Below are 23,699 nucleotides of genomic sequence, written 5' to 3'. Positions count from 1 at the left end.
AGCAAGGACACTGGAGTGGGTTGCCATTTCCATCTCCAGCAAGTTCTCCATACCCAAGGGTATCAGGGAGAACGGGAAAGGACAAAATAAATGGTATGTATCTTCATGGAATTCCCCAAGGGCAATGAGAGACTAAACAAGAAGAACCAGCGGGATGTATTATAGACAGATAAATCATAAAGAAATACAGTAAAAAGTTGGCTGTAGATTCTAGGTGGTAGGTACAAGGTGTTCAGTGTACAATTCTTTCAACTTTCCTGTATATGAGATTTTTCATCATATAATAAAATGTTAAGTTGGAAGATTTAGTAGGCAGCCAAATGTCAGCCAGCCAGGCAGCCACAGTACCTAAGGGTTCATTTACATAAATTTTTATCCTAGGTGGGAGAATCTGACAAAATATATTAATACGGGGAGGAGTCAGAAACTTAGGTTCAGAAACACCTATGTGGTCTTAGCCAAGAAAATGTACATCTCTTCACCACAATTTCTTCATCTATCAAAAGCAGTCTGTATCTTTTCTGCCTCCCTCATAGGATTGTTTATTTGTTGCCCAAACTAAAAGGTCAATGGATATTTAAAAACCTAAGGACTGTGGGGAGCTATAAAGACAATAAAAGGTAAGTTTCCTGTTCTCAGACAGTATATAACTGATTGAATGTGTACAAGAAATCAAAGAAAGGATTGAGGAAAAAATAGAAGTCATCTAGCTCAAGTTTGCAATCCTGTGTTTGAATACCTCCACTGGCTGAGAATATATGCCTCTTAAAGTAACCTATTCAGAACCAGCAGTGTCTGATACATTCTTAGTAGTGTGCCTATGAAGGAATAAAATTCTAATGCTTTAAGAAGCAGGAAGCTCAGTATCTCACAATATACCATGATTTTTTTTTTTTTTTAGTATTTATTTACCTGCCCCAGATCTTAGTTGTGGCATGTGGGAACTAGTTCCCTGATCAGGGATTGAACCGAGGTCCCCCACATTGGGGGCACGGAGCCTTAGTCAATGGACTACCACGGAAGTCCCAATATACCACAATTATTTTAATGATGTTTCTGATAATGAGATAAAATCTATCTTACTACAGCATCAATCCTTCAGACCTAACCCTATGCTCTGGAACATATCCACTCTCTCTTTCCCAATGCTGCCCTTCAAATATTTATCATAATAGTATTTAAAAACAAAACAAAACCAGGCTTCCCTGGTGGCTCAGTGGTAAAGAATCCACCTGCCAATGCAGGAGACACAGGTTCAGTCTCTGATCTGGGAAGATCCCGATGCCACGAAGCAACTAAGCCTGTCTACCACAACTACTAAGCCTGCACTCTAGAGTCCTGGAGCTGCAACTACGAAGTCCATGGCCTAGAGCCATGTTTCGCAACAAGTGAAGCCACTGCAGTGAGAAGCCCACCCACTACAACTAGAGAGTAGCTCCTGCTTGCTGCAATGAAGACCCAGCACAACCAAATATAAATACATAAAAAAATCCTGTTCCTACCACCATTTTCCTGGGCCCTTTTAGGCCAACAGTTCTAGATCTTTTAAACATGATGCATATAACATAATGTGAAGACCATTAATTTTGAATGCCTTCTAGATGTATTTAGCTAAAGATCTTTTAATATGCAGTATTTACAATACAGTCAGTGTGGACTCAGCAAAACAGAACACAGTAGTACTGTTACTTCCCTTAAGGCAGATAGAATACATTCAATGAACACCTTCCAAAATGTGGAATATTTTGGTAGCTCAGGTATACAACTGGTGTGTATTACACTTAAAGTTACCTAAAATCTTGTCATATGAGTCACTATCTTTGCCATTCTATATTTTTATCATCAATAGTTTTCCTCTAAATGAAGTGCTTTTTTCTCACTATTAAAACTTCACTGGGTTGATTTCAGCTCATTGGTCAGCTACCTTGTGAAGCTGAAACTCATTTACTGAGGAGAAATATGACAATAAGATATTTGTTGACTCACTCTGGTTACAAAGCAAGTTAGTAGCAGATGTGAGATCAGAAAATACACTTCCCATTTTCTCAAACAGAGCTCTCTGCCCTGGTTCCCAGATAATGATGATGCTAATGATGATAACCATCCTCAAAACAGGTAACATTTACTGGAAGCTTACCACATGCCAGGCAGTGTTCTAAGAATTTCACAATTATTAATCTTCAACTCTATTATGGGTAATGTAGTTTTCCTGATTTTAAAAATTGCAGAAACTAAGATAGTATGAAGTAAACTTGCCCAAGATCACATCACTAGGAAATAGCTGAAGCAGTATTCAAACCCAGATGGATGCTTTGGTACAATTATCTATTTACTCCCAAAGATTGAGGGAGCTACCCAGGAGTGACTCAGATACTGGGAAAGATCTCAAATGACTTGTCCTCCTTGTCACAGGTCACTGTCTCCCATAGGCAAGGGAGCAAAAAGGGTAGGTGTACAACTCTATCAGTAGGATTAATCTATGGTTCCCACCATGAGGGGCCCGTTCTGTCACACTTACTTCCATTGCTCCTCTGGAGAGAGTTCTGACATATCCACCTGTAGAAAGACACCACCATAAACATCCATTACTGTCTTAGAACTGTTCCTGCCCAACATACAGGGATCACACATTTGCTAGAGCTAAAAGTATAAATCAGGATTTGTGGGATATGAAGCTAGATAAAATACTCTGTCATGTAATACCATTTGACTCTAATTGGCCTCATTAGACTAAGCATCAGTCCCTGCTCTGCTATCAGCTAGTGGTATGACCTTCCAACCACAAAGCTCCAGTTCTATTTGTTAGTCTTATCCTTTTATAGCAGGATTTCTTAAACCTGGACACTAGTGATAATCTGGGACTGGCTAATTCTCTGGGTTGTTTGGGAAGGGGGGATTCTGTAGATTGCATAATATATAGCAGCATCCCTGGCCTCTACCCACTAGATGCGAGTAACATCGTCACAGATACAACAACCAAAAAAGTCTACAGATATTATCAAATGTCCCTTGGGGGATGAAAAACTGCCCCCAGGTGAAAACCACTGCTCTAGAATTACAGCAGTGGTGGGACTGCATCACTGACTCAACGGATAGGAGTTTGAACAAACTCTAGGAGATGGTGAAGGACAGGGAAGCGGCGTGCTGCAGTCCATGGGGTCACAAAGAGTCAGACACAACGGAGCAAATGAACAACAACAGTATAATACTAAATTCTTTAAGTTCAGAGCTTGAGTCTTCTACTCCCTTGTAGCAATATGGAAGAATACCCAAACCTCAGGACATAAGTCACTCAATACATTCTTACAATGAACTGAGCTGAAAATGCTTTTTGATGTAGAGAAGAAAAGCCCTCATAAACACTCAAAGGAATCAATCAACAAATATTCCTTTAGTACTTATGAAGTTCAAGACCCAGTTTCCCACTGTTCCTCTAATAACTTCAGAAAAGTACCTTAAGTGGAATGTTTGAAGTAAAATGGGCAGAACACCACTCTACTACTAAGTAAACTGATACCTATTTACCATGCATCTTTTATGTGTGCGCACTGGGAATGTTCACCATTGCTTAGGGAGGGGTTTCCGGTTTCTACATACCCCATCTAGGGAAGGAAGGAAAGGGAGAAAAAGAAAGAGGGGAGGGACAGAAGGGAAGGGAGAAGAGAAGAGAGAGAGGAGGGAAGAAACAATATCCCAAGGCTTTCCCCAGCCAACCAAGGTAATGAAATCAACCACCTCTTTGTCCTACTTTGCACTGTCTCACGAAATTCATTCAAGTGACCTGACTCAGTCCTTCATCTCCCTGGAAGGACAGAGGTCCTCTCCAAGAGAGGACAAGTAGATGCAGGAAATGGAAAGGCCCAGCTGGGTGGTACCTGAGCAGACAATTCAGAACCACAGTCTTACATTATCTTAGATATGCTTTCCAAGCAATTTAACTGCTGCTTAAATCCAGGGCCAGGGCCAGGGTGATATAAGCAAGGCATGGAGGACTCAAAATTTACAGAGGCACACATTTTCAGGTACTGACCCTGCACCTGCATGACCTTAGCAGTGAGTGCCTCCTTCATGTCTGTGCCCTGCACGTTGCACGTGTCACCCTAGTCCAAGTCCTGCTTATGTTTATCTTGCTCCCATCCTAGAGAATCTCACAGAGCTAAGGAGAATACACTGCTTTAGTGTCTTTCAAGAATAGCAGAGCTGTGCATATACTAAACACTCAATGAGTACTCATGGAATTGGACAGAATTCCTTCCAATAGGGTAATACGTAAGTATGCTGACAAACCAGCATCCTACCTGGAGATGCTTAAATGAGGATGTAAACAAACACTTGAAAAATACCTAATGAGCATCTGGGAAATAAGTATTCATTTTCTGGAGGCACCTAGAAAATCATGCTTAAAAAAACTGCATGTCAAAACAACACAACACAACTACATGTTCAAAAAAGCAAGACAAGTCTGTTGAATGGAAAACAAGGAAGATCCAGAGAACTGGGCCAGGCATGGGGACACCTCTCTGTGAGATAGTGCCCAAGCGTGCTACTGTTTGTGCCTTAAAGTTTCTTTCTCACTGGAAAATAGAAATTGTCTTCTGACTTCATTGTGGGGCTGTGAGGATATACTAGTATTATATCGCAAGTGATTTCACTGCCTTTCCTCCTAGGAGCGTACGTGCTCAGTTGCTAAGTCATGTCCAACTCGTTGCAACCCCATGGACTAGCCCATCACAGTCCTCTGTCCACGGAATTTTCCAGGCAAGAATACAGAAGTGGGTTGCCATGCCCTCCTCCAGGGAATCTTCCCAACCTAGGGTTCGAACCTGAATCTCCTGAGCGTATTTTACAAAATACTTGGAGAGGCCAGGGAACTGAATGTTGGTGAAGCACAGGGAAGTGATGCTTTCAGAGCCTCAGGGAAAGCTCAGAAGGGCAAGCTCTTACACTGAGACTAGACCTGGTCCTTAGAAGGCCATTTAGCATTTCATGGAGTAGCACGAGTACTGGAGTGGGGTAATGCTAAGAGTCAAGAAATGATGTGGCTTTAATATTTCCATCCTGAACCAAAAGCTTTTAAAAATTACATCCAAACCAGTCATCTAGCTCAAGTGGAAAAACAAGGAGAGCTATAAGCTATTCTCTAAGTAAGCTGTACCCTAGAAATAGATCTGTATTTTCTCCCTCACTAATGAGTTTATTCATCTGGGGCCAAGCAGTAAGTCGTTCAGGTCCCCTGTCCAGGCTCAGGTAGCTAATTATGCAGGCTCTCAGGGCAGGATTGATAGGCCTATATTCCACTCCTAAGACTCATACACAGAATGTCTTTTTGACAACCAATCACTCCTCTCCTAGGATTTCACAAAGCTTCTAGTCACGTAAATCTACCAAAGTCCAGATTTGAAAGAAGTTAAACCAAAAATGTCAGGCAGAGGGCAAGATAAAATTTCACAAAAATGGAAAATGATCTGCGGTTGACTGATATATTTTCTCAGGTGCAAAACACAGATGGATCCACCAGTGTAATCCCACAAGCAGGCCTCTGTCCCCTACAAATATTGATACTCTGGGGTCTCTTGAGTCTACACAGACTGATTAGTTTGTCCCTTCAGCCTTTCTCTTCCACCAAACCACATTCTGCCTTCCTGCAAAATGCTAGCCAAATCCTCCTGGATCCAGAAAGGCCCATTAGACTGACCCCACTTACTGAAGGGGAAAAAAAAAAAAAATCCTCTACTGCTTTGAGCATGATCCACAGTCCAGAAGCATCAGAACCCTGAGAGCTTAAAAACAGAGGCTTCAGAATCCATCCCAGACCTCCTGCATCAGAAGCTGCATTTCATAAGATACCCAGGTAATTCACATGCACATGAACACACTGCTATCGCATTACAGCACTCACAGTCAGTCTGTCCTATAGTCACACACCTCCACACACCTGATCTGCTTTTGTTAACTGCTTTTCTGAGATCTAATTCACACAGCATAAAATTCACCCATTTAAAATGTGCTATTCAATGTTTTTAGTATATGCAGAGTTGTGCTACCATCACTGCTATTTAAATTTAGAACAGTTTTTACCACTCTCAAAATGAAACCATGTACCAGTCAGCCATCACTCTGCAACATCCCTCAGCCCAAGAAACCACTAATTTCGATCTCTATCTACACATTTGCCTATTCTAGATGTTTCATATGAATGAGATTTGACAATTTGTGGTCTTTAGAGAATGGCTTCTTTCACTGAGCATATTTTCAGTGTTGCTGCACGTACTATAGTCATTCCTTTCCACTGCCAAATAATACTATATTATATGGATATACAATATTTTCTTTGCCTATTCATCAGCTGATGGGCATCTGCACTGTTTGCAGCTTTGTGTTATTATAAATAATGCTGTTATGAACATTCACTTACGAGTTTTCGTACAGACGTGACCTCATTTCGCCTGAGCATATATCTAGTAGTGGAATGGTCTGGTTATTCGGTAACTCTATGCCTAACCTCTGGAAGAACTGCCACCTTGTTTTCCACAGCGGTTGGACCATTTCACACGCCCACCAGCAGTGCATGAGAGTCCCAATTCCTCCACATCGTTGACAACACTGGGTATTATCTTTTTGGTAAGAAGCATCGCACTGGGTTTGAAATGGCAGATTAATGTGATTTTGATTTTGCATTCCTCTGATGTATAACGATGTTGAGCACCTTTTTGTATGACTATCAGACATTCACATATCTTCTTTGGAGAAAAATTTATCCAGATCCTTCGTCCACTTCTTAAAAATAGACTTTTCCCAGCAGTTTCAGGTTCACAAACTTTCCTGGTGGCTCAGACAGAAAAGCGTCTGCCCACAGTGCAGGAGACCCAGGTTCAATCGGGTCAGGAAGGTCTCCTGGAGAAGGAAATGGCAACCTACTCCAGTATTCCTGCCTGGAAAATCCCATGGATGGAGGAGTCTGGTAGGCTACGGTCCATGGGGTCGCAGAGTCAGACACAACTGAGCGACTTCACTTTTAGGTTCACAAGAAAACGGAGTGGAAAGCAGAATTTTCCATATGCTCCCTGGTCCTCAATATGCATAGCCTCCCTCATCAACATCTCTCATCAGAGAAGTACCTTTGTGCCAACTAAGGAACCTACATTGACATATCATCACCCAAAGTCCATAGTTCACCTCAGAGTTCACTACTGATGTACACTCTATGGACTAGGACAAACAACATTCTTATTGGCACATATCCATAAACAGAGTATCATACAGAGTAGTCTTACTGACTTAAAAATTTTCTGTGCTCCTCTTATTCATCCCTCCATCCTCCCTAATCCCTGGCCACCACTGCTCTTTTTACAGTCTCCATAGTATCACCTTTTCCATATAGTTGAAATCATGTAGTACACAGCCTTTGCACATTGGCTTCTTTCACTTAGTAACATGCATTTAATATTCCTCCATGTATCTGCATGGTTTAATAGCTCATTTCTGTTCTAATACTGAATAAAATTCCACTGTCTAGAAGTACCACAGCTTATTTATTTATCCATTCACCTACTAAGACACTCTGGGTGTGCTTAGTCACTCAGTCATGCCAGACTCTGCAACCCCCGGAACTACAGCTTGCCATGCTCCTCTGGTCCATTGAATTTTCCAGGCAAGAATACTGGAATGGATTGCCATTTCCTACTCCAGGGGATCTTCCTAATGTAGGGATTGAACATGTGTCTCTTTGTCTCCTGCACTGTCAGGCAGATTCTTTACCACTGGGCCACCTGGGAAGGAAAAGACATCTTGGTTGCTTCCAAATTTTAGCGATTATTAAGCTGCTACAAAGATCTGTGTACAGGTTTCTGTATGGACATACATTTTCAGCTGCTTTGGGGATATATTAAGGAGCACAACTTCTGAATATGGTATGGTAATAGTAAGTTTAGTTTTGCAAGAAACCGCCAAACTGTCTTCCAAAGTTTGATGGAAGATATTATCTTGCATTCCCACCAGAAAGGAATGACAGTTCCTGTTGCTCCGCATCCTCCCAGTATTTGGTGGTGTCAGTGTCTCAGATTCTGATTATTCTAATAGGTGTGTAGTGGTATCTCATTGCTGTTTTAATTTGAATTTCACTGACTACATGAGGTGGGACATCTTTCATACACTTATTTTCTATCTATATATCTTCTTTGGTGGTCAGTATGTTAAAGTCTCTAGCCTACTTTTTAAACAGGTTTTCTTATTACTGAGTTGAAAGTGCTCTTTGTGTATTTTGGATAGTGATATATAGTGATACAGTGAAGTCGCTCAGTCGTGTCCAACTCTTTGCAACCCCATGGACTGTATTTTGGATAACAGTCCTTTATTTCTTTATTGTGTATTTATTTATGGCTGTGTCAGGTCTTAGTTGTGGCATGTGGGATCTTGGGCTTCCCAGGTGGCTCAGTGGTAAAGAATCTGCCTGCCAATGCAGGAGACGCAAGAGACATGGGTTCAATCCCTAGGTTGGGAAGATCCCTGGAAGAGTAAATGACAATCATTTGAGTATTTCTTGCCTGGAAAATTCCACGGACAGAGCTGCCTGGTGGGCCACAGTCCATGGGGTCATAAAGAATCGGACACAACTGAAAACACACACACACATGTGGCATCTTAGTTCCCCAACCAGAGATTTAACCTGCACCCTCTGCACTGGAGGATGGATTCTTAACCACTGAACCACCAGTGAAGTCCCTGACAATCTTTTTTCCTGACAATCTCTTTTAATTGATGCATTTAAACAACTAATGTTCAAAGTGATTATTGATACAGTTGGATTAATATCTACTATATATTTGTTACTGCTTTCTATGTGTTGCCCTTACCTGTTCCTATTTTTGTCTTCTAATCTTTTTCTGCCTTTTGTAGTTTTAACTGAGAATATTATATGATTACATTTCCTTTCCTTTCTTAACTTATCAGTTATACTTTTTTTTTTTTTGGCTATGCTGCGCAGTTTGTGGGATCTTAGTTCCCCAACCAGGGACTGAACCTGGGCCATTAGCAGTGAAAGCACAGAGTTGTAACCACTGGACCACCATGGAATTCCCTATACTTTTATTTTTACTTCTTTTAGAGGTTGCTCTAGAATTTGAAGTATACATAAATAGTAAAATCCACTTTCAAATAATACTGTATCACATCACAAATAGTGTGAGTACCTTATAACAACAAAATAATCTTAATTCCTCCTCTCATCCCTTGTATCATTGCTTTCGTTCATTTCACTTATCCATAAATACACATACACATACATACACAAACATATGCAGTCAAACATAGTGTCGGTATTACAACTTTCAAAAAAACTATTCACTGTTATATCAATCAACAACTTGAGAATTAAAAGAACAACTACAAAATTCCTATAGCTTATATATTTAATGGTGAAAGACTGAATGCTTTTCCCCTAAGATCAGAAATAATGTCAAGATGTCCACCCTCACCATTACTATTCAAAATATACTGAAGTTTCTGGCCAGCAAAATAAAGTGATAAAAGGTACAGATTAGAAAGAAATAAAACTGTCCCTTATTTGCAGATGACGTGATGGCCTACAAAGAAAATCCCAAAACATCTATGAAAACAAAATTCTATAACAGTGTTCAGCAAGGTGGCAGAATACAAACATACACACAGAAGTTATATTTCTATATTAGCAAAGAACATGTGGAAAATGACATTTAAGATCCAATAAAATTTACAATTAAAAAAAGAATTAGTAAACGTTTTTTCAGTCTACTTTCACTTACTCCCATTCCAACGCTTTTCCTTTGTTTAGGTAGACCTGAGGCTCTGACCCCTCTTATTTCCCTCTCTACACAACTTTTAATATCTCTTACAAGACAAGCCTCTGCGTGTGCTCAGTCATGTCTGACCCTTTGCCACACTGTGGACTGTAGCCCGCCAGGCTCCTCTGCCCATGGGACTTTCCAGGCAAGAATACTGGAGTGGGTTGCCATTTCCTTCTCCGGCTACCTTCTTGATGCAGGAATCAAGCCCGAGTCTCTTGAATCTCCGCACTGGCAGGTGGATTCTTTACCACTAGTGCCACTGGAAGCAAGACAGCCTACTAGCAACAAATCTGCTCTATTTTTGTCTGTCTTTTTAAATTTAATTTTCTATTTGGGTCTTTGTTGCTGCACACAGGCTTTCTCTAGTTCCAGTGGGCTGGGGCTCCTCTAGTTGCGGTGCACAGGCTTCTTAATGTGCACGCTTCTCTTGTGAAGCATGGGCTCGGAAGTCGTGGTGCACCGGCTTAGCTGCTCCGCAGCACGTGGAATCTTCCCAGACCAGGGATTGAACCTGTGTCCCCTGCATTGGCAGGTGGATTCTTAACCACTGGACCATCAGGGAGACCCTATTTCTCCTCTTTTGAAGGCTGATTTTCAGGATACAGAAATCTAGGCTGATGGGGGTTTGTCTTTGCTCTTCTATAGGTGAAGTGTTTTCTCTGCTGGCTTCTTTCAGAATTTTTTTGTCTCTGATTTTCTATGATTTGAAAAATGATATGCCTAGATGTAGTGGGGGGAGGGGAGGCGCAGTGTTGGCATTTATCCTGCTTGGTGTTTTCTGAACTTCCTGGATCAGTGGTTTGGTGTCTGACATTAACTTGGGGAGATTCCCAGTCATTATTGTTTAAAATATTTGTTTCTCTCCTCCTCCTTCTGGTATTCCCATGATGCATCTGTCTCTGTCTATGCAGGTTGCTATAACAAAGTACCATTGACTAGGTGGCTTATAAACAACAAACATTTACTTCTCACATTTCTGGAGGGTGGAAATCCAGGATCAAGCACAAGCTGGAAGGGATTAGGAAACTCTGTGGGGCCCCTATTGTAAGAGTACAAGATTCCAATTATGAGGGTTCTGCCCTCAGGACCTAATCACTTCCTAAAAGCCCCATCTCCTAACACCAATACCTTTAGGATTAGGATTGCAACATATGAATTTATGGGGAACACGAACATTCAGACCATAACAGCACACCTTTTGTAGTTGTCCCACAGTTCTTGGATATTCTGTTTCTTTCAAGTCTTTTTTTTTTTTTTAATAGGTTTCTACTGAAATATTCTCAAGCTCGGAGATTCCTTCTTCAGCTTTATCTATTCTATTGATAAGCCCATCAAAGGCATTTTTCATTTCTGTCACGGTGTTTTTGATCTCTAAACATTTCTTTTTGATTCCTTCTTAGAATGTAAATTTATCTGCGTATAATGCTCAGTTGTTCTTGCATGTTATCTAGTTTATCCATTTGAGCATAACATAGTAATCAAGAGTTATTTTAAAATCCTGGTCTAGTAATTCCAACATCCCTGCCAGAGATGGGTCTAATTCTGATACTTGGCCTGTCTCTTCAAAGTGTGTGTTTTGTCTTTTAGTATATCTTGCAATTTTTTGACAGCTCGATATGATTGATATAGGAGGTAAAAGGAATTTCTATAAATAGGGCTTTAGTAGTGTAGATGCTTTTGAACTGTGGTGTTGGAGAAGACTCTTGAGAGTCCCTTGGACTACAAGGAGATCCAACCAGTCCATTCTGAAATCAGCCCTGGGATTTCTTTGGAAGGAATGATGCTAAAGCTGAAACTCCAGTACTTTGGCCACCTCATATGAAGAGTTGACTCATTGGAAAAGACTGATGCTGGGAGGGATTGAGGGCAGGAGGAGAAGGGGACGACCGAGGATGAGATGGCTGGATGGCATCACTGACTCGATGGGCGTGAGTCTGAGTGAACTCCGGGAGTTGGTGATGGACAGGGAGGCCTGGCGTGCTGCGATTCATGGGGTCACAAAGAGTCAGACACGACTGAGCGACTGAACTGAACTGACTGACTGTAGTGGTAGGATGCTGGGGAGGAGCAGCCTCCCACAGTTCCATGACTGGGTTTCAGTCTTTTAGTGAGTCTGTGCCTGTGGAATGTGAACTTCACAAGTGCTTCTCAGTGCCCCATCCACCCCTCTTAGGTGGGGCACAATGGCTTAAGAGGACTGGAGCTGGGGATTTCCCTTATCCAACACGAAAGGCTAAAACTGGTTAGAGATGGGTATTTTCTTTCCCCTAGATCAGTCAGGCTCTGATAAAACCCCCAAAAGGTTATAGTTAAACAGCTTCCCCTGATGGCAGATCTTAAGAAGAACAGAATGCTCTGTAGTATTTTTAAAAGGTTCTTTCCCTGCCCTGCCACCCACAAAAGCACAAAGGGATTTTTCTCAATACTCAATGTAAGAACCTGCCAGATACCTGGAAGGTTATTGTGGGGGCCCTCAATAACTATAAGTACCTGCAGAGTTTTTAATTTTGAGTTGTCCACACTGAGCCTCCAGCAATTTATTACAATCCAGGTTTCCCTGCTCCAATACTGGTTCCCACAGAGGTTTCTGTTTCTCTAAGTTGTGATTAGGCCAGCAGTCTGCCATTGTCCTATGACCTCACTTTTTTAAAGATCTAAGAATTGTTGATTTTTCAGTTTTTTCAGGTTTTTGCTCATTCTTAGGACAGAATAGTGATTTCCAAGCTTCTTACATGCGATATTGAAACCCTTCTGTCCATTTTTTCAAAGTGGGTTATTTATATTTTTATTGTTGAGTTATAAAAGTTTTTTTTATATATTCTGGATATAAAGTCTCTTATCTGATATATGACCTGCAAGTATCTTCTCCCATTCTGTGGCGTGCTTAGTTGCTCAATCATGTCCGACTCTTTGCGACCCCATGGACTGTAGCCCACCAGGCTCCTCTGTCCATGGGATTTTCCAGGCAAGAATACTGGAATGGGTTGCCATGCCCTCCTTCAGGGGATCTTCCCAACCCAGAGACCAAATCCAGGTCTCCCGCATTGCAGGTGGATTCTTTACCATCTGAGCCACCAGGTAAGTCCCCTTCTCCCATTCTGTGGGTTGTCTTTTTACTTTCTTCGGTGATGTCCTTTGCAATCCAAAAGTTTTTCATTTTGATGAAGTACAATTTCCTTTTTTACTGCTTTTGCTTTTGGTGTCATATTCAAGAAACTACTGTCTAATTTGATAGTGATTTATGACTATCTATCTTTTCTTCTAAGAGTTTTATATTTTTAGTTATTACATTTAGGTCATTGGTCTGTCCCCCCTCACCCACTGGCCTGCTTTGAGTCAATTATTTTATATGGCGCTATGGAGGGGGTCCAACTTCATTCTTTTGCCTGTGGCTATCTAGCTGTCTCAGCATGATTTGTTAAAAAGACTATTCATTTCCCCTGTGGACCTGACTGTTCACATTGGCTCTTAACTCTCTAAGATGATGCAACACCTTTGTTTCCCACATTATTTTCTTAAGTGTCCACATAGCTCTATGTATTTTGCTGACAGAACCTCTGAAAAGATAGCTGTAAATACATAATACCATATATACAATACCAGACCTACAAGACCTTTTAGAACTAACACCCAAAAAAGATTCCTTTTCATTACAGGGGACTGGAATGCAAAAGTAGGAAGTCAAGAAACACCTGGAGTAACAGGCAAATTTGGCCTTGGAGTACGGAATAAAGCAGGGCAAAGCCTAATACAGTTTTGCCAAGAGAATGCACCGGTCATAGCAAACACCCATTTCCAACAACACAAGAGAAGACTCTACACATGGACAACACCAGATGGCCAACACCGAAATCAGACTGATTATATCCTTTGCAGCCAAAGATGGAGAAGCTCTATATGGTCAGCAAAAACAAGACCAGGAGCTGACTGTGGCTCAGATCATGAACTCCTTAGTGTCAAACTCAGACTTAAATTGAAGAAAGTGGGGAAAACCACTAGACCATTCAGGTATGACCTAAATCAAATCCCTTATGACTATACAGTGGAAGTGAGAAATAGATTTAAGGGACTAGATCTGATAGAGTGCCCAAAGAACTATGGACAGAGGTTCATGATATTGCACAGGAGACAGAGATCAAGACCATCCCCAAGAAAAAGAAATGTGAAAAAGCAAAATGGCCATCTGGGGAGGCCTTACAAATAGCTGTGAAAAGAAGAGAAGCGAAAAGCAAAGGAGAAAAGGAAAGGTATACTCATTTGAATGCAGGGTTCCAAAGAATAGCAAGGAGAGATAAGAAAGCCTTCTCAGAGATCAATGCAAAGAAATAGAGGAAAACAATAGAATGGGAAAGACTAGAGATCTCTTCAAGAAAATTAGAGATACCAAGGGAACATTTCATGCAAAGATGGGCTCAATAAAGGACAGAAATGGTATGGACCTAACAGAGCAGAAGATATTAAGAAGAGGTGGCAAGAATACACAGAATAACTGTACAAAAGAGATCTTCACGACCCAGATAATCATGATGGTGTGATCACTCACCTAGAGCCAGACATCCTGGAATGCGAAGATAAGTGGGCCTTAGAAAGCATCACTAGGAACAAAGCTAGTGGAGGTGATGGAATTCCAGTGGAGCTGTTTCAAATCCTGAAAGATGATGATGTGAAAGTGCTGCACTCAATATGCCAGCAAATTTGGAAAACTCAGCAGTGGCCACAGGACTGGAAAAGGTCCGTTTTCATTCCAATTCCAAAGAAAGGCAATGCCAAAGAATGCTCAAACTACTGCACAATTGCACTCATCTCACACACTAGTAAAGTAATGCTCAAAATTCTCCAAGCCAGGTTTCAGCAGTACATGAACTGTTAACTTCCAGATGTTCAAGATGGTTTTAGAAAAGGCAGAGGAACCAGAGATCAAGTTGCCAACATCCGCTGGATCATGGAAAAAGCAAGAGAGTTCCAGAAAAACATCTATTTCTGCTTTATTGACTATGCCAAAGCCTTTGACTGTGTGGATCACAAGAAACTGTGGAAAATTCTGAAAGAGATGGGAATACCAGACCACCTGACCTGCCTCTTAAGAAACCTATATGCAGGTCAGAAAGCAACAGTTAGAACTGGACATGGAACAACAGACAGATTCCAAATAGGAAAAGGAGTAGGTCAAGGCTGTATATTGTCACCCTGCTTATTTAACTTCTATGCAGAGTACATCATGAGAAACGCTGGGCTGGAAGAAGCACAAGCTGGAATTAAGATTGCCGGGAGAAATATCAATAACCTCAGATACACAGATGACACCACCCTTATGGCAGAAAGTGAAAAACTAAAGAGCCTCTTGTTGAAAGTGAAAGAGAGTGAAAAAGCTGGCTTAAAGCTCAACATCCAGAAAACTAAGATCATGGCATCCAGTCCCATTACTTCATGGCAAATAGATAGGGAAACAGTGGAAACAGTGTCAGACTTTATTTTTTGGGGCTCCAAAATCACACAGATGGTGATTGCAGCCATAAAATTAAAAGACGCTTACCCCTTGGAAGAAAAGTTATGACCAACCTAGACAGCATATTAAAAAGCAGAGAGCTTTTGGCTCTCTGAGGGGCACCATGGCGGCTGGCAAGAACAAGCGCCTCACGAAAGGAGGCAAAAAGGGAGCCAGGAAGAAAGTGGTTGACCGATTTTCTAAAAAAGATTGGTATGATGTGAAAGCACCAGCTATGTTCAATTTAAGGAATATTGGGAAAACACTGGTCACAAGAACTCAAGGAACCAAAATTGCATCTAATGGCCTCAAAGGTCATGTTTTTGAAGTGAGTCTTGCTGATCTGTAGAATGATGAAGCAGCATTTAGAAAATTCAGGCTGATTACTGAGGATGTTCAGGGCAAAAACCGCCTGACTAATTTTCACGGTATGGATCTTACCCGTGACAAAATGTGCTCCATGGTCAAAAAACGGCAGACCATGATTGAAGCTCATGTTGATGTCAAGACTACCGATGGTTACTTGCTTCATCTGTTCTGTGTGGGTTTTACTAAAAAGCACCAACAATCAGATTCGGAAGACCTCTTACACCCAGCACCAGCAGGTGCGCCAGATCTCCAAGAAAATGATGGAAATCATGACCCGGAGGTGCAGACAAATGACTTGAAAGAGGTGGTCAATAAACTGATTCCAGATAGCTTGGAAAAGACACAGAAAAGGCTTGCCAATCTATTTATCCGCTCCATGATGTCTTCATTAGAAAAGGAAAAATGCTGAGTTCAGTTCAATCGCTCAGTCGTGTCTGACTCTCTGCGACCCCATGAATCACAGCACGCCAGGCCTCCCTGTCCATCACCATCTCCCGGAGTTCACTCAGACTCACGTCCATGGAGTCTGGATGCCATCCAGCCATCTCATCCTCGGTCGTCCCCTTCTCCTCCTGCCCTCAATCCCTCCCAGCATCAGAGTCTTTTCCAATGAGTCAACTCTTTACATGAGGTGGCCAAAGTACTGGAGTTTCAGCTTTAGCATCATTCCTTCCAAAGAAATCCCAGGGCTGATCTCCTTCAGAATGGACTGGTTGGATCTCCTTGCAGTCCAAGGGACTCTCAAGAGTCTTCTCCAACACCACAGTTCAAAAGCATCAATTCTTTGGCGCTCAGCCTTCTTCACAGTCCAACTCTCACATCCATACATGACCACAGGAAAAACCACAGCCTTGACTAGATGGACCTTTGTTGGCAAAGTAATGTCTCTGCTTTTGAATATACTATCTAGGTTGGTCATAACTTTTCTTCCAAGGAGTAAGCGTCTTTTAATTTCATGGCTGCAGTCACCATCTGCAGTGATTTTGGAGCCCCCCAAAATAAAGTCTGACACTGTTTCTACTGTTTCCCCATCTATTTCCCATGAAGTGATGGGACCGGATGCCATGATCTTCCGTTTTCTGAATGTTGAGCTTTAAGCCAACTTTTTCGCTCTCCTCTTTCACTTATAGCTGTGAAAAGAAGAGAGGTGAAAAGCAAAGGGGAAAAGGAAAGATATAAGCATCTGAATGCAGAGTTCCAAAGAATAGAAAGAAGAGATAAGAAAGCCTTGTTTAGCGATCAATGCAAAGAAATAGAGGAAAACAACAGAATGGGAAAGACTAGAGATCTCTTCAAGAAAATTAGAGATACCAAGGGAACATTTCATGCAAAGATGGGCTCGAAAAAGGAAAGAAATGGTATGGACCTAACAGAGCAGAAGATATTAAGAAGAGGTGGCAAGAACACACAGAAGAACTGTACAAAAGAGATCTTCATGACCCAGATAATCACGATGGTGTGATCACTAATCTGGAGCCAGACATCTTGGAATGCGAAGTCAAGTGGGCCTTAGAAAGCATCACTAGGAACAAAGCTAGTGGAGGTGATGGAATTCCAGTGGAGCTGTTTCAAATCCTGAAAGATGATGATGTGAAAGTGCTGCACTCAATATGCCAGCAAATTTGGAAAACTCAGCAGTGGCCACAGGACTGGAAAAGGTCCGTTTTCATTCCAATTCCAAAGAAAGGCAATGCAAAAGAACGCTCAAACTACTGCACAATTGCACTCATCTCACATGCTAGTAAAGTAATGTTCAAAATTCTCCAAGCCAGGCTTCAGCAATTCGTGAACCATGAACTCCCTGATGTTCAAGCTGGTTTTAGAAAAGGCAGAGGAACCAGAGATCAAATTGCCAACATCCGCTGGATCATGGAAAAAGCAAGAGAGTTCCAGAAAAACATCTATTTCTGCTTTACTGACTATGCCAAAGCCTTTGACGGTGTGGATCACAAGAAACTGTGGAAAATTCTGAAAGAGATGGGAATACCAGACCACCTGACCTGCCTCTTAAGAAACCTATATGCAGGTCAGAAAGCAACAGTTAGAACTGGACGTGGAACAACAGATTGGTTCCATATGCAGAGTACATCATGAGAAACACTGGACTGGAAGAAACACAAGCTGGAATCAAGATTGCTGGGAGAAATATCAATAACCTCAGATATGCTATGACACCACCCTTATGGCAGAAAGTGAAGAGGAGCTAAAAAGCCTCTTGATGAAAGTGAAAGAGGACAGTGAAAAAGTTGGCTTAAAGCTCAACATTCAGAAAATTGCTGAAGAAGCCCAAGTTTGAATTGGGAAAATCATGGAGCTACATGGTGAAGGTAGTAGTTCTGGCAAAGCTACTGGGGATGAGACAGATGCTAAAGTTGAACGAGCTGATGGATACAAGCCACCAGTCCAAGAATCGGTTTAAAATGCAGACTCTTAACGGTGACAAATAAAAGATCTTATTTGTAATTTAAAAAAAAAGCAGAGGCATTACTTTGTCAACAAAGGTCCATCTAGTCAAGGGCTATGGTTTTTCCAGTAGTCATGTATGGATGTTAGAATTGGACTAAAAAGAAAGCTGAGTGCCGAAGAACTGATACTTTTGAACTGTGGTGTTGGAGAAGACTCTTGAGAGTCCCTTGGACTGCAAGGAGATCCAACCAGTCCATCCTAACGGAGATCAGTCCTGGGTGTTCATTGGAAGGACTGATGTTGAAGCTGAAATTCCAATACTTTGGCCATCTGATGTGAAGAGCTGACTCATTTGAAAGGACCCTGATGCTGGGAAAGACTGAAGGCAGGAGAAGGGGACAACAGAGGATGAGATGATTGGATGGCGTCACTAACTCAATGGACGTAAGTTTGGGGAAACTCTGGGAGTTGGTGATGGACAGGGAGGCCTGGCATGCTGTGGTTCATGGGGTCACAAAGTCGGACATTACTGAGCAATTGAACTGAGAGAATATATGGAAAGCATTCTATAGAGAAAGGAAAGAAAGCCTCTGAAGCTATCTGTGAAATCTGATACATTTAATCATTTATTCAACTCTCATTTAAGGTACTTCTGTACTAAATGTGTAGGTTCTGGGCTGGGCATGGAGTTACAAAGATGAACCAGACATTTTTTCCTGCCGTTGAGAAGACGGATAAAAAATAAAACAAGTAGGCTGTTTTTAAAAGCATTTACTCAGTAGAGGGAGCACAACTCTCCATTTTACAGAACACACAAATGAGGTATAAAGAAGAAAATCACTCACTAAAGATGACATTATGGGGGACAGGGACAGGAGTGATGGGGAAAGAATCGCAGACCTTAAGGAAGAAATCAGAGTCAAAGCTTTGGGCCTCAAATGGCCAAGCCAATGACTAGCCACAAGGTCATGCGAGGGCCACATTATGACTTTCATGGGCCCTAGCTACTTCTGCCTTTGTGGAACCCTTCCTACATTAAAAAATATATATATTGGGACATCCCTGGTGGTCCGGTGGCTAAGAATCTGCCTGCCAATGCAGGGGACATAGGTTCAGTTCCTGCACTGTGGAGGCTACACATGCCGAGGGGCACCTAAGTCCACGCATCAAAACTACTGTGCCTGTGCGCCGCAACTACTGAAGCCCGCTCTCTGGAGCCTACGCTCTGCAGCAAGAAGCCACCACAGTGAGGAGCCCACGCACTGCAACTAGAGAGCAGTGCCTGCTTGCTGCAACCAGAGAAAGCCTGTGCGCAGAAATGAAGACCCAGCACAGCCAAAAATAAAGAAAAATGAAAAACTTTTAAAGTATTTAAAAATATATTTTATAACTGCATTAATATAAAGATGTACAATCCAAGGTGGATTATATCCATTTTCTCTTCTGATTAAAAGAAATTAAGACATTTTTATGGGCCACTGGGCACTGTGCCTACTGGGTAAGTCAGCCCTGAATCCTGCTGTCTCTCCACAGCTATGCACCAAGAATTCTCTCCCTGGCTGCCAAGTCCCATTGCTCTACTGCTTCCAAGATTCTGTCCTCTACTGGGTTTAACTAATCAAGTGGCTAAATCTTATACTATATCCACTATACTAAATCCACAAAAAAAGGTAACCTCATTCTCTACTCATATGAGCACTGAAAAGTTACTGGACAGTCATTTGCCAATAATGTATATTCTGTGCTTAAGGAAGGTTTAGATATATTCAAGAATGATCAATCCCAAACAAAGAAACAGACATGTCAAGACCTACAAATGGCAAAATCACAGGAAGCATGTGCTTGGCATCTTGGGGACAGCCAAAAAGTATCTGTTCATCTGCTCATTCATTCAAGCACAAGACAGTCATAAAGTCTCTTCCCTTATAAAACCATCTAAGGAAGAAGACATAATAAATATGCAAGTAAATATACATTTTTAGTATGAAATAATTTCTGGTAGCAGTGTTATAAAGAAAAATAAAGCAGAGTGCGAGAAGAAACAATGAAAAAGTAGGCTATCATGTGGCTACACGTAGACACTCTGGTTTCCCCAAACAGGTTTCCAACAAACGGAGAACATGGGCAGGCTGGATAGTAAAACTAGCCCATGCAGAATGCCTTATTTCCTTGGCTTTTACGTTATTCCCACTTTTCGCCCCAAGAAATGGCTCCAGAGCAACAACCACCTTCCTCAGTGATGAGAAAAAGTTGTAAGTCCTCATTTGGCATAGCTATTTACTTGCTATATGTCAACAAACAAGGCATTTCTCTCTACACCTCAGTTTCCCCAAATATACAGGAGGAGGTGGGTTTAAGTGATTTTCAAGGCCCATCAAAGGTAAAATACTGTAATAATTCATGCCAAATCTAACTCCAAAGCTTTGGAGTCAGCTATAATACTCCGACTTTCTAGACTGCCACAGTTTCCTTAGTTACCACAGAAGTGAAAGCAAATGCCTCAACTGTGGTGAGATGTGATATAACAGGATGCTACCAAATTAAGTCAATGAAAATTTACCAAGCAACGACCATATGCAAGCATCAGAAATATCCATCACTTGGAGGACAGCCTCTTGCCCTAGCTTCAGGTACCTGTTAACTGCAAAGGGCCCTAAACTCTGGAACCCCATCCACCAGGGCAACCTGGCACTTCAGAGGTCTCAACTGATCCTCTCAAGTCAGAGACTGAGCAACCGTGCAGCTAGAGACATCACTCTTTCACAAAACATTGGAGATGACGAAGTCCAATCTTTGCCCTTGCGGTAGTCACAGTCCAAGGGGTAGGAGGGGAGACTATTAAACATAATATGATAAAGGTAACCACTGACACATAAACAAAATGCTGTGTAAGCCCAGAGAAAGGAGAGATTAGCTAGTTTCTGAACCTGTTACGAATACAGCAAAACCATCATGCTAGCTGCCTCTGTCTCTTGCGGTAAGATACCATAACATGTGAAGTCCAAAGTTTCATGGCATACCCATATTTGTAACTCCCACTTTCCTTCTTGTTTACATTTTTCTCTAACTCCTTAGCCCAGCAAGAATTCAAGGCCAATTAATTACAGTGCAATTACCTCATTTTCCAGACCTCATAAATCATCTGGGGACCATGAAGACATTGGTCATGCTTAGTCAAACTGTGAAGCCTGCCATGGACAGTACACCGTGGGCAGCGGAGTGAGAGCAGACACTGGCTGGGATAACTGTTGTGGCTGCTGTCTGCCCACCACTCTACCCCTCCCGCTATCACCAGAAAAGCGCATGCTCCAGGCCAACTGAACTTCTACAGAAGTGGAAGGAATATTTAATGACCTCTCTCACATTCAACAATCATCAAATTTGGGGGCATTTAATGCTCACTTCCCGGGTTCTTCAATTCCTACCTCATAAAATGTCTATTTCTCCAACTGGGTTCCTCTCCACCTGGTCCTCCTCTCTCTTTCCTACCTGCACTCCAGCTTTCCATACACTCTTTACTTTTCTACCCATCCTTGAAGACCAACCCAGACATCACCTCGTCCAGAAGCCCTTCCAGAACTGAACTACGAAACTCCTAAAGCCCATGTGTCTGGAATATCCACCCACCTATGAAATCTCCCTCCAGATTTTCACTGCCACACCTCGTTGGTCCAGACTTTATCTGGTGCTCTCTCCTAGACGTGCAGTCACTTCCGAGGTGCTCTCTCTGCCAGAACAATTCATAACAGAAGCAGCCACTTTATCAGACACCATCTGCCTGCATCAGCCCCCTACTCTGACAAACTATGACAATTTCCTACTGCCTTTGGATTGAAGTCCAAAACTCCTTGGTATGACACACAAGGCACTTCATAATCTGGTACAACCAGCTACTTATCTCAACACCTCCAACAAACGGCCTTTCACTCCAGCCTCACTCAATCACCTACCACTCTATCATGCTCCTCCCTTTTCTCCCTCGGTGCTTTGGCTGCTGCGGTCTTCTCTTCCTAGAATTCTTTCCTGACCTTCACTCTCTAGCTCATTTCTATTCCTTAAGATGCAGCTCAAATACCACCTCTTTTGTGACATATTCTCCAACTTTTCACTCACACACCCATTCAACAACTGTTAACTAATCATGCTATGCTCTAGACAGGGAATACAATAATAAATAAATAACAGCTCTCACTCTCAAGGAGCTTAGAGTCTAGCAGATCTCCTCAGGCAGAGTAGTTCCCTTCCTCCTCTGTTCTCCAGAAATTCACAATTTGCACAAATCTCTAAGGTCACATTTACTACATTTAATATAATACTTGTTTCTGAGTCTGTTTTTATGTCTAGACTCTAATCATCTTGAGGTCAAGGATCTTTTCCTTTTAAGGCTTTATTGAGGCATAGCATCCATCTCAGGTAGACAATTCACTGACTCTTCATATATTTAGAGAGTTGTACAGCCATCTTATTTTAAATCATTTCCATCACACTATAAAGAAAGCTCAAAGCTCACTGCCCTCCCCATTCCTTTCCCTAGACCTGCTGCTGCTGCTGCTAAGTTGCCTCAGACCCCAGAGACGGCAGCCCACCAGGCTCTAAGCAACCCCTAATCTACTTTATATCTCTATAGATTTGTCTGTTCTGGATCTTTCATATAAATAAAGTCACACAATATGCTGTCTTTACTTACTGGCTTCTTTTATGGTGCATAATAGGTAGCATGTTTTTCAAGGCTTATCCATGTATCATGATACAGCATGTATCAGTAGCTCACGCCTTTTTTGAACAGGTAATCTTCCACTGTATGGATATACATTTTATGTAACCATTTACCAGGTGATAGACATTTGAGCCATCTACTTTTTGGCTATTATAATACTGCTATGAACATTTGTGTAAGTTTTTATGGAGACAAATGTTTTTATTTCTCAAGTATATATCTAGAGTGGAATTACTGGGTCATATGGCAAATCCATGCTTAACCTTCTGAGGTACTGACAAACTGTTTTCCACAGCAACTGTACCATTTTACATTTCCACTAGCAGTGCAGGAGGAGTCCAATTTTTCTACATCCACAACACCTGTTATTACATCTTTTTGATTATAGCATCATATTGGGCATGAAGTGGTATCGTGGTTTTGATTTGCATTTTTCTGATGGCTAATGATGTTCAACATCTTTTCAAGTGCTTATTGCCATTTGTGATTTTCTTTTTTGAAAAAGGTCTAGTCAGATCATTTGTTCATATTTTACTGCATTATTTACCTTTTTCTTATTAACTGGTAAGAGCTCATCACATATCCCAAATATAAATCCCTCATCAGAAATACAGTTTACAAATATTTTCTCCCATTTAGCAATCCAAAGTGGTCTGATAATCATCTGAATCTTACTCATTTTCACATTTCAAAGCACTGCACATGTTCAGTAAATGTTAGGTGGGCATTACTGCTTTTAACTGCTTTGAAGACAAGAATAATGCCTTACTTGTTCAGCATCTCCCTCACATGTCACACCTAGCACTAGACATAAAGCACATGATCTGGAAATACACAGAGGCTGAGTAACTCTCACTTGAACAAAACAGTGGGAATGATGTTGTAGAAGAATCCAGAGGAA

At 41.6% G+C, this 23,699-nt stretch overlaps 1 protein-coding gene and 1 pseudogene across 5 annotated transcripts in view; one reads left to right on the top strand and one right to left on the bottom strand.

Annotated features, from left to right (window-relative positions):
* Positions 1-23,699, bottom strand: part of RNF121 (ring finger protein 121) — an 84,359-nt gene that overhangs the window by 45,845 nt on the left and 14,815 nt on the right. For 4 of the 5 annotated variants that reach the window (XR_011249220.1, XM_069553479.1, XM_069553482.1 and 1 more), the window contains one exon: positions 2,519-2,556. The exons of the other annotated variant lie outside the window; for it this stretch is intronic. Coding sequence is in view for 3 of the 4 variants with exons in the window: in XM_069553479.1 (XP_069409580.1) it covers positions 2,519-2,556 (38 nt within the window). In the remaining variant the exon portion in view is untranslated. The remainder of the gene's footprint in view (positions 1-2,518; positions 2,557-23,699) is intronic. 5 annotated transcript variants of the gene reach the window in all.
* On the top strand, positions 15,431-18,110 carry LOC138420330 (small ribosomal subunit protein eS1-like; annotated as a pseudogene).

The sequence above is a fragment of the Ovis canadensis genome, chromosome 15 (genome assembly GCF_042477335.2).
Source record: "Ovis canadensis isolate MfBH-ARS-UI-01 breed Bighorn chromosome 15, ARS-UI_OviCan_v2, whole genome shotgun sequence".
In the NCBI taxonomy this organism is placed as follows: Eukaryota; Metazoa; Chordata; class Mammalia; order Artiodactyla; family Bovidae; genus Ovis; species Ovis canadensis.
Note: the sequence above shows the minus strand (reverse complement) of the source record. Positions and strands in the feature narration are given on the sequence as shown.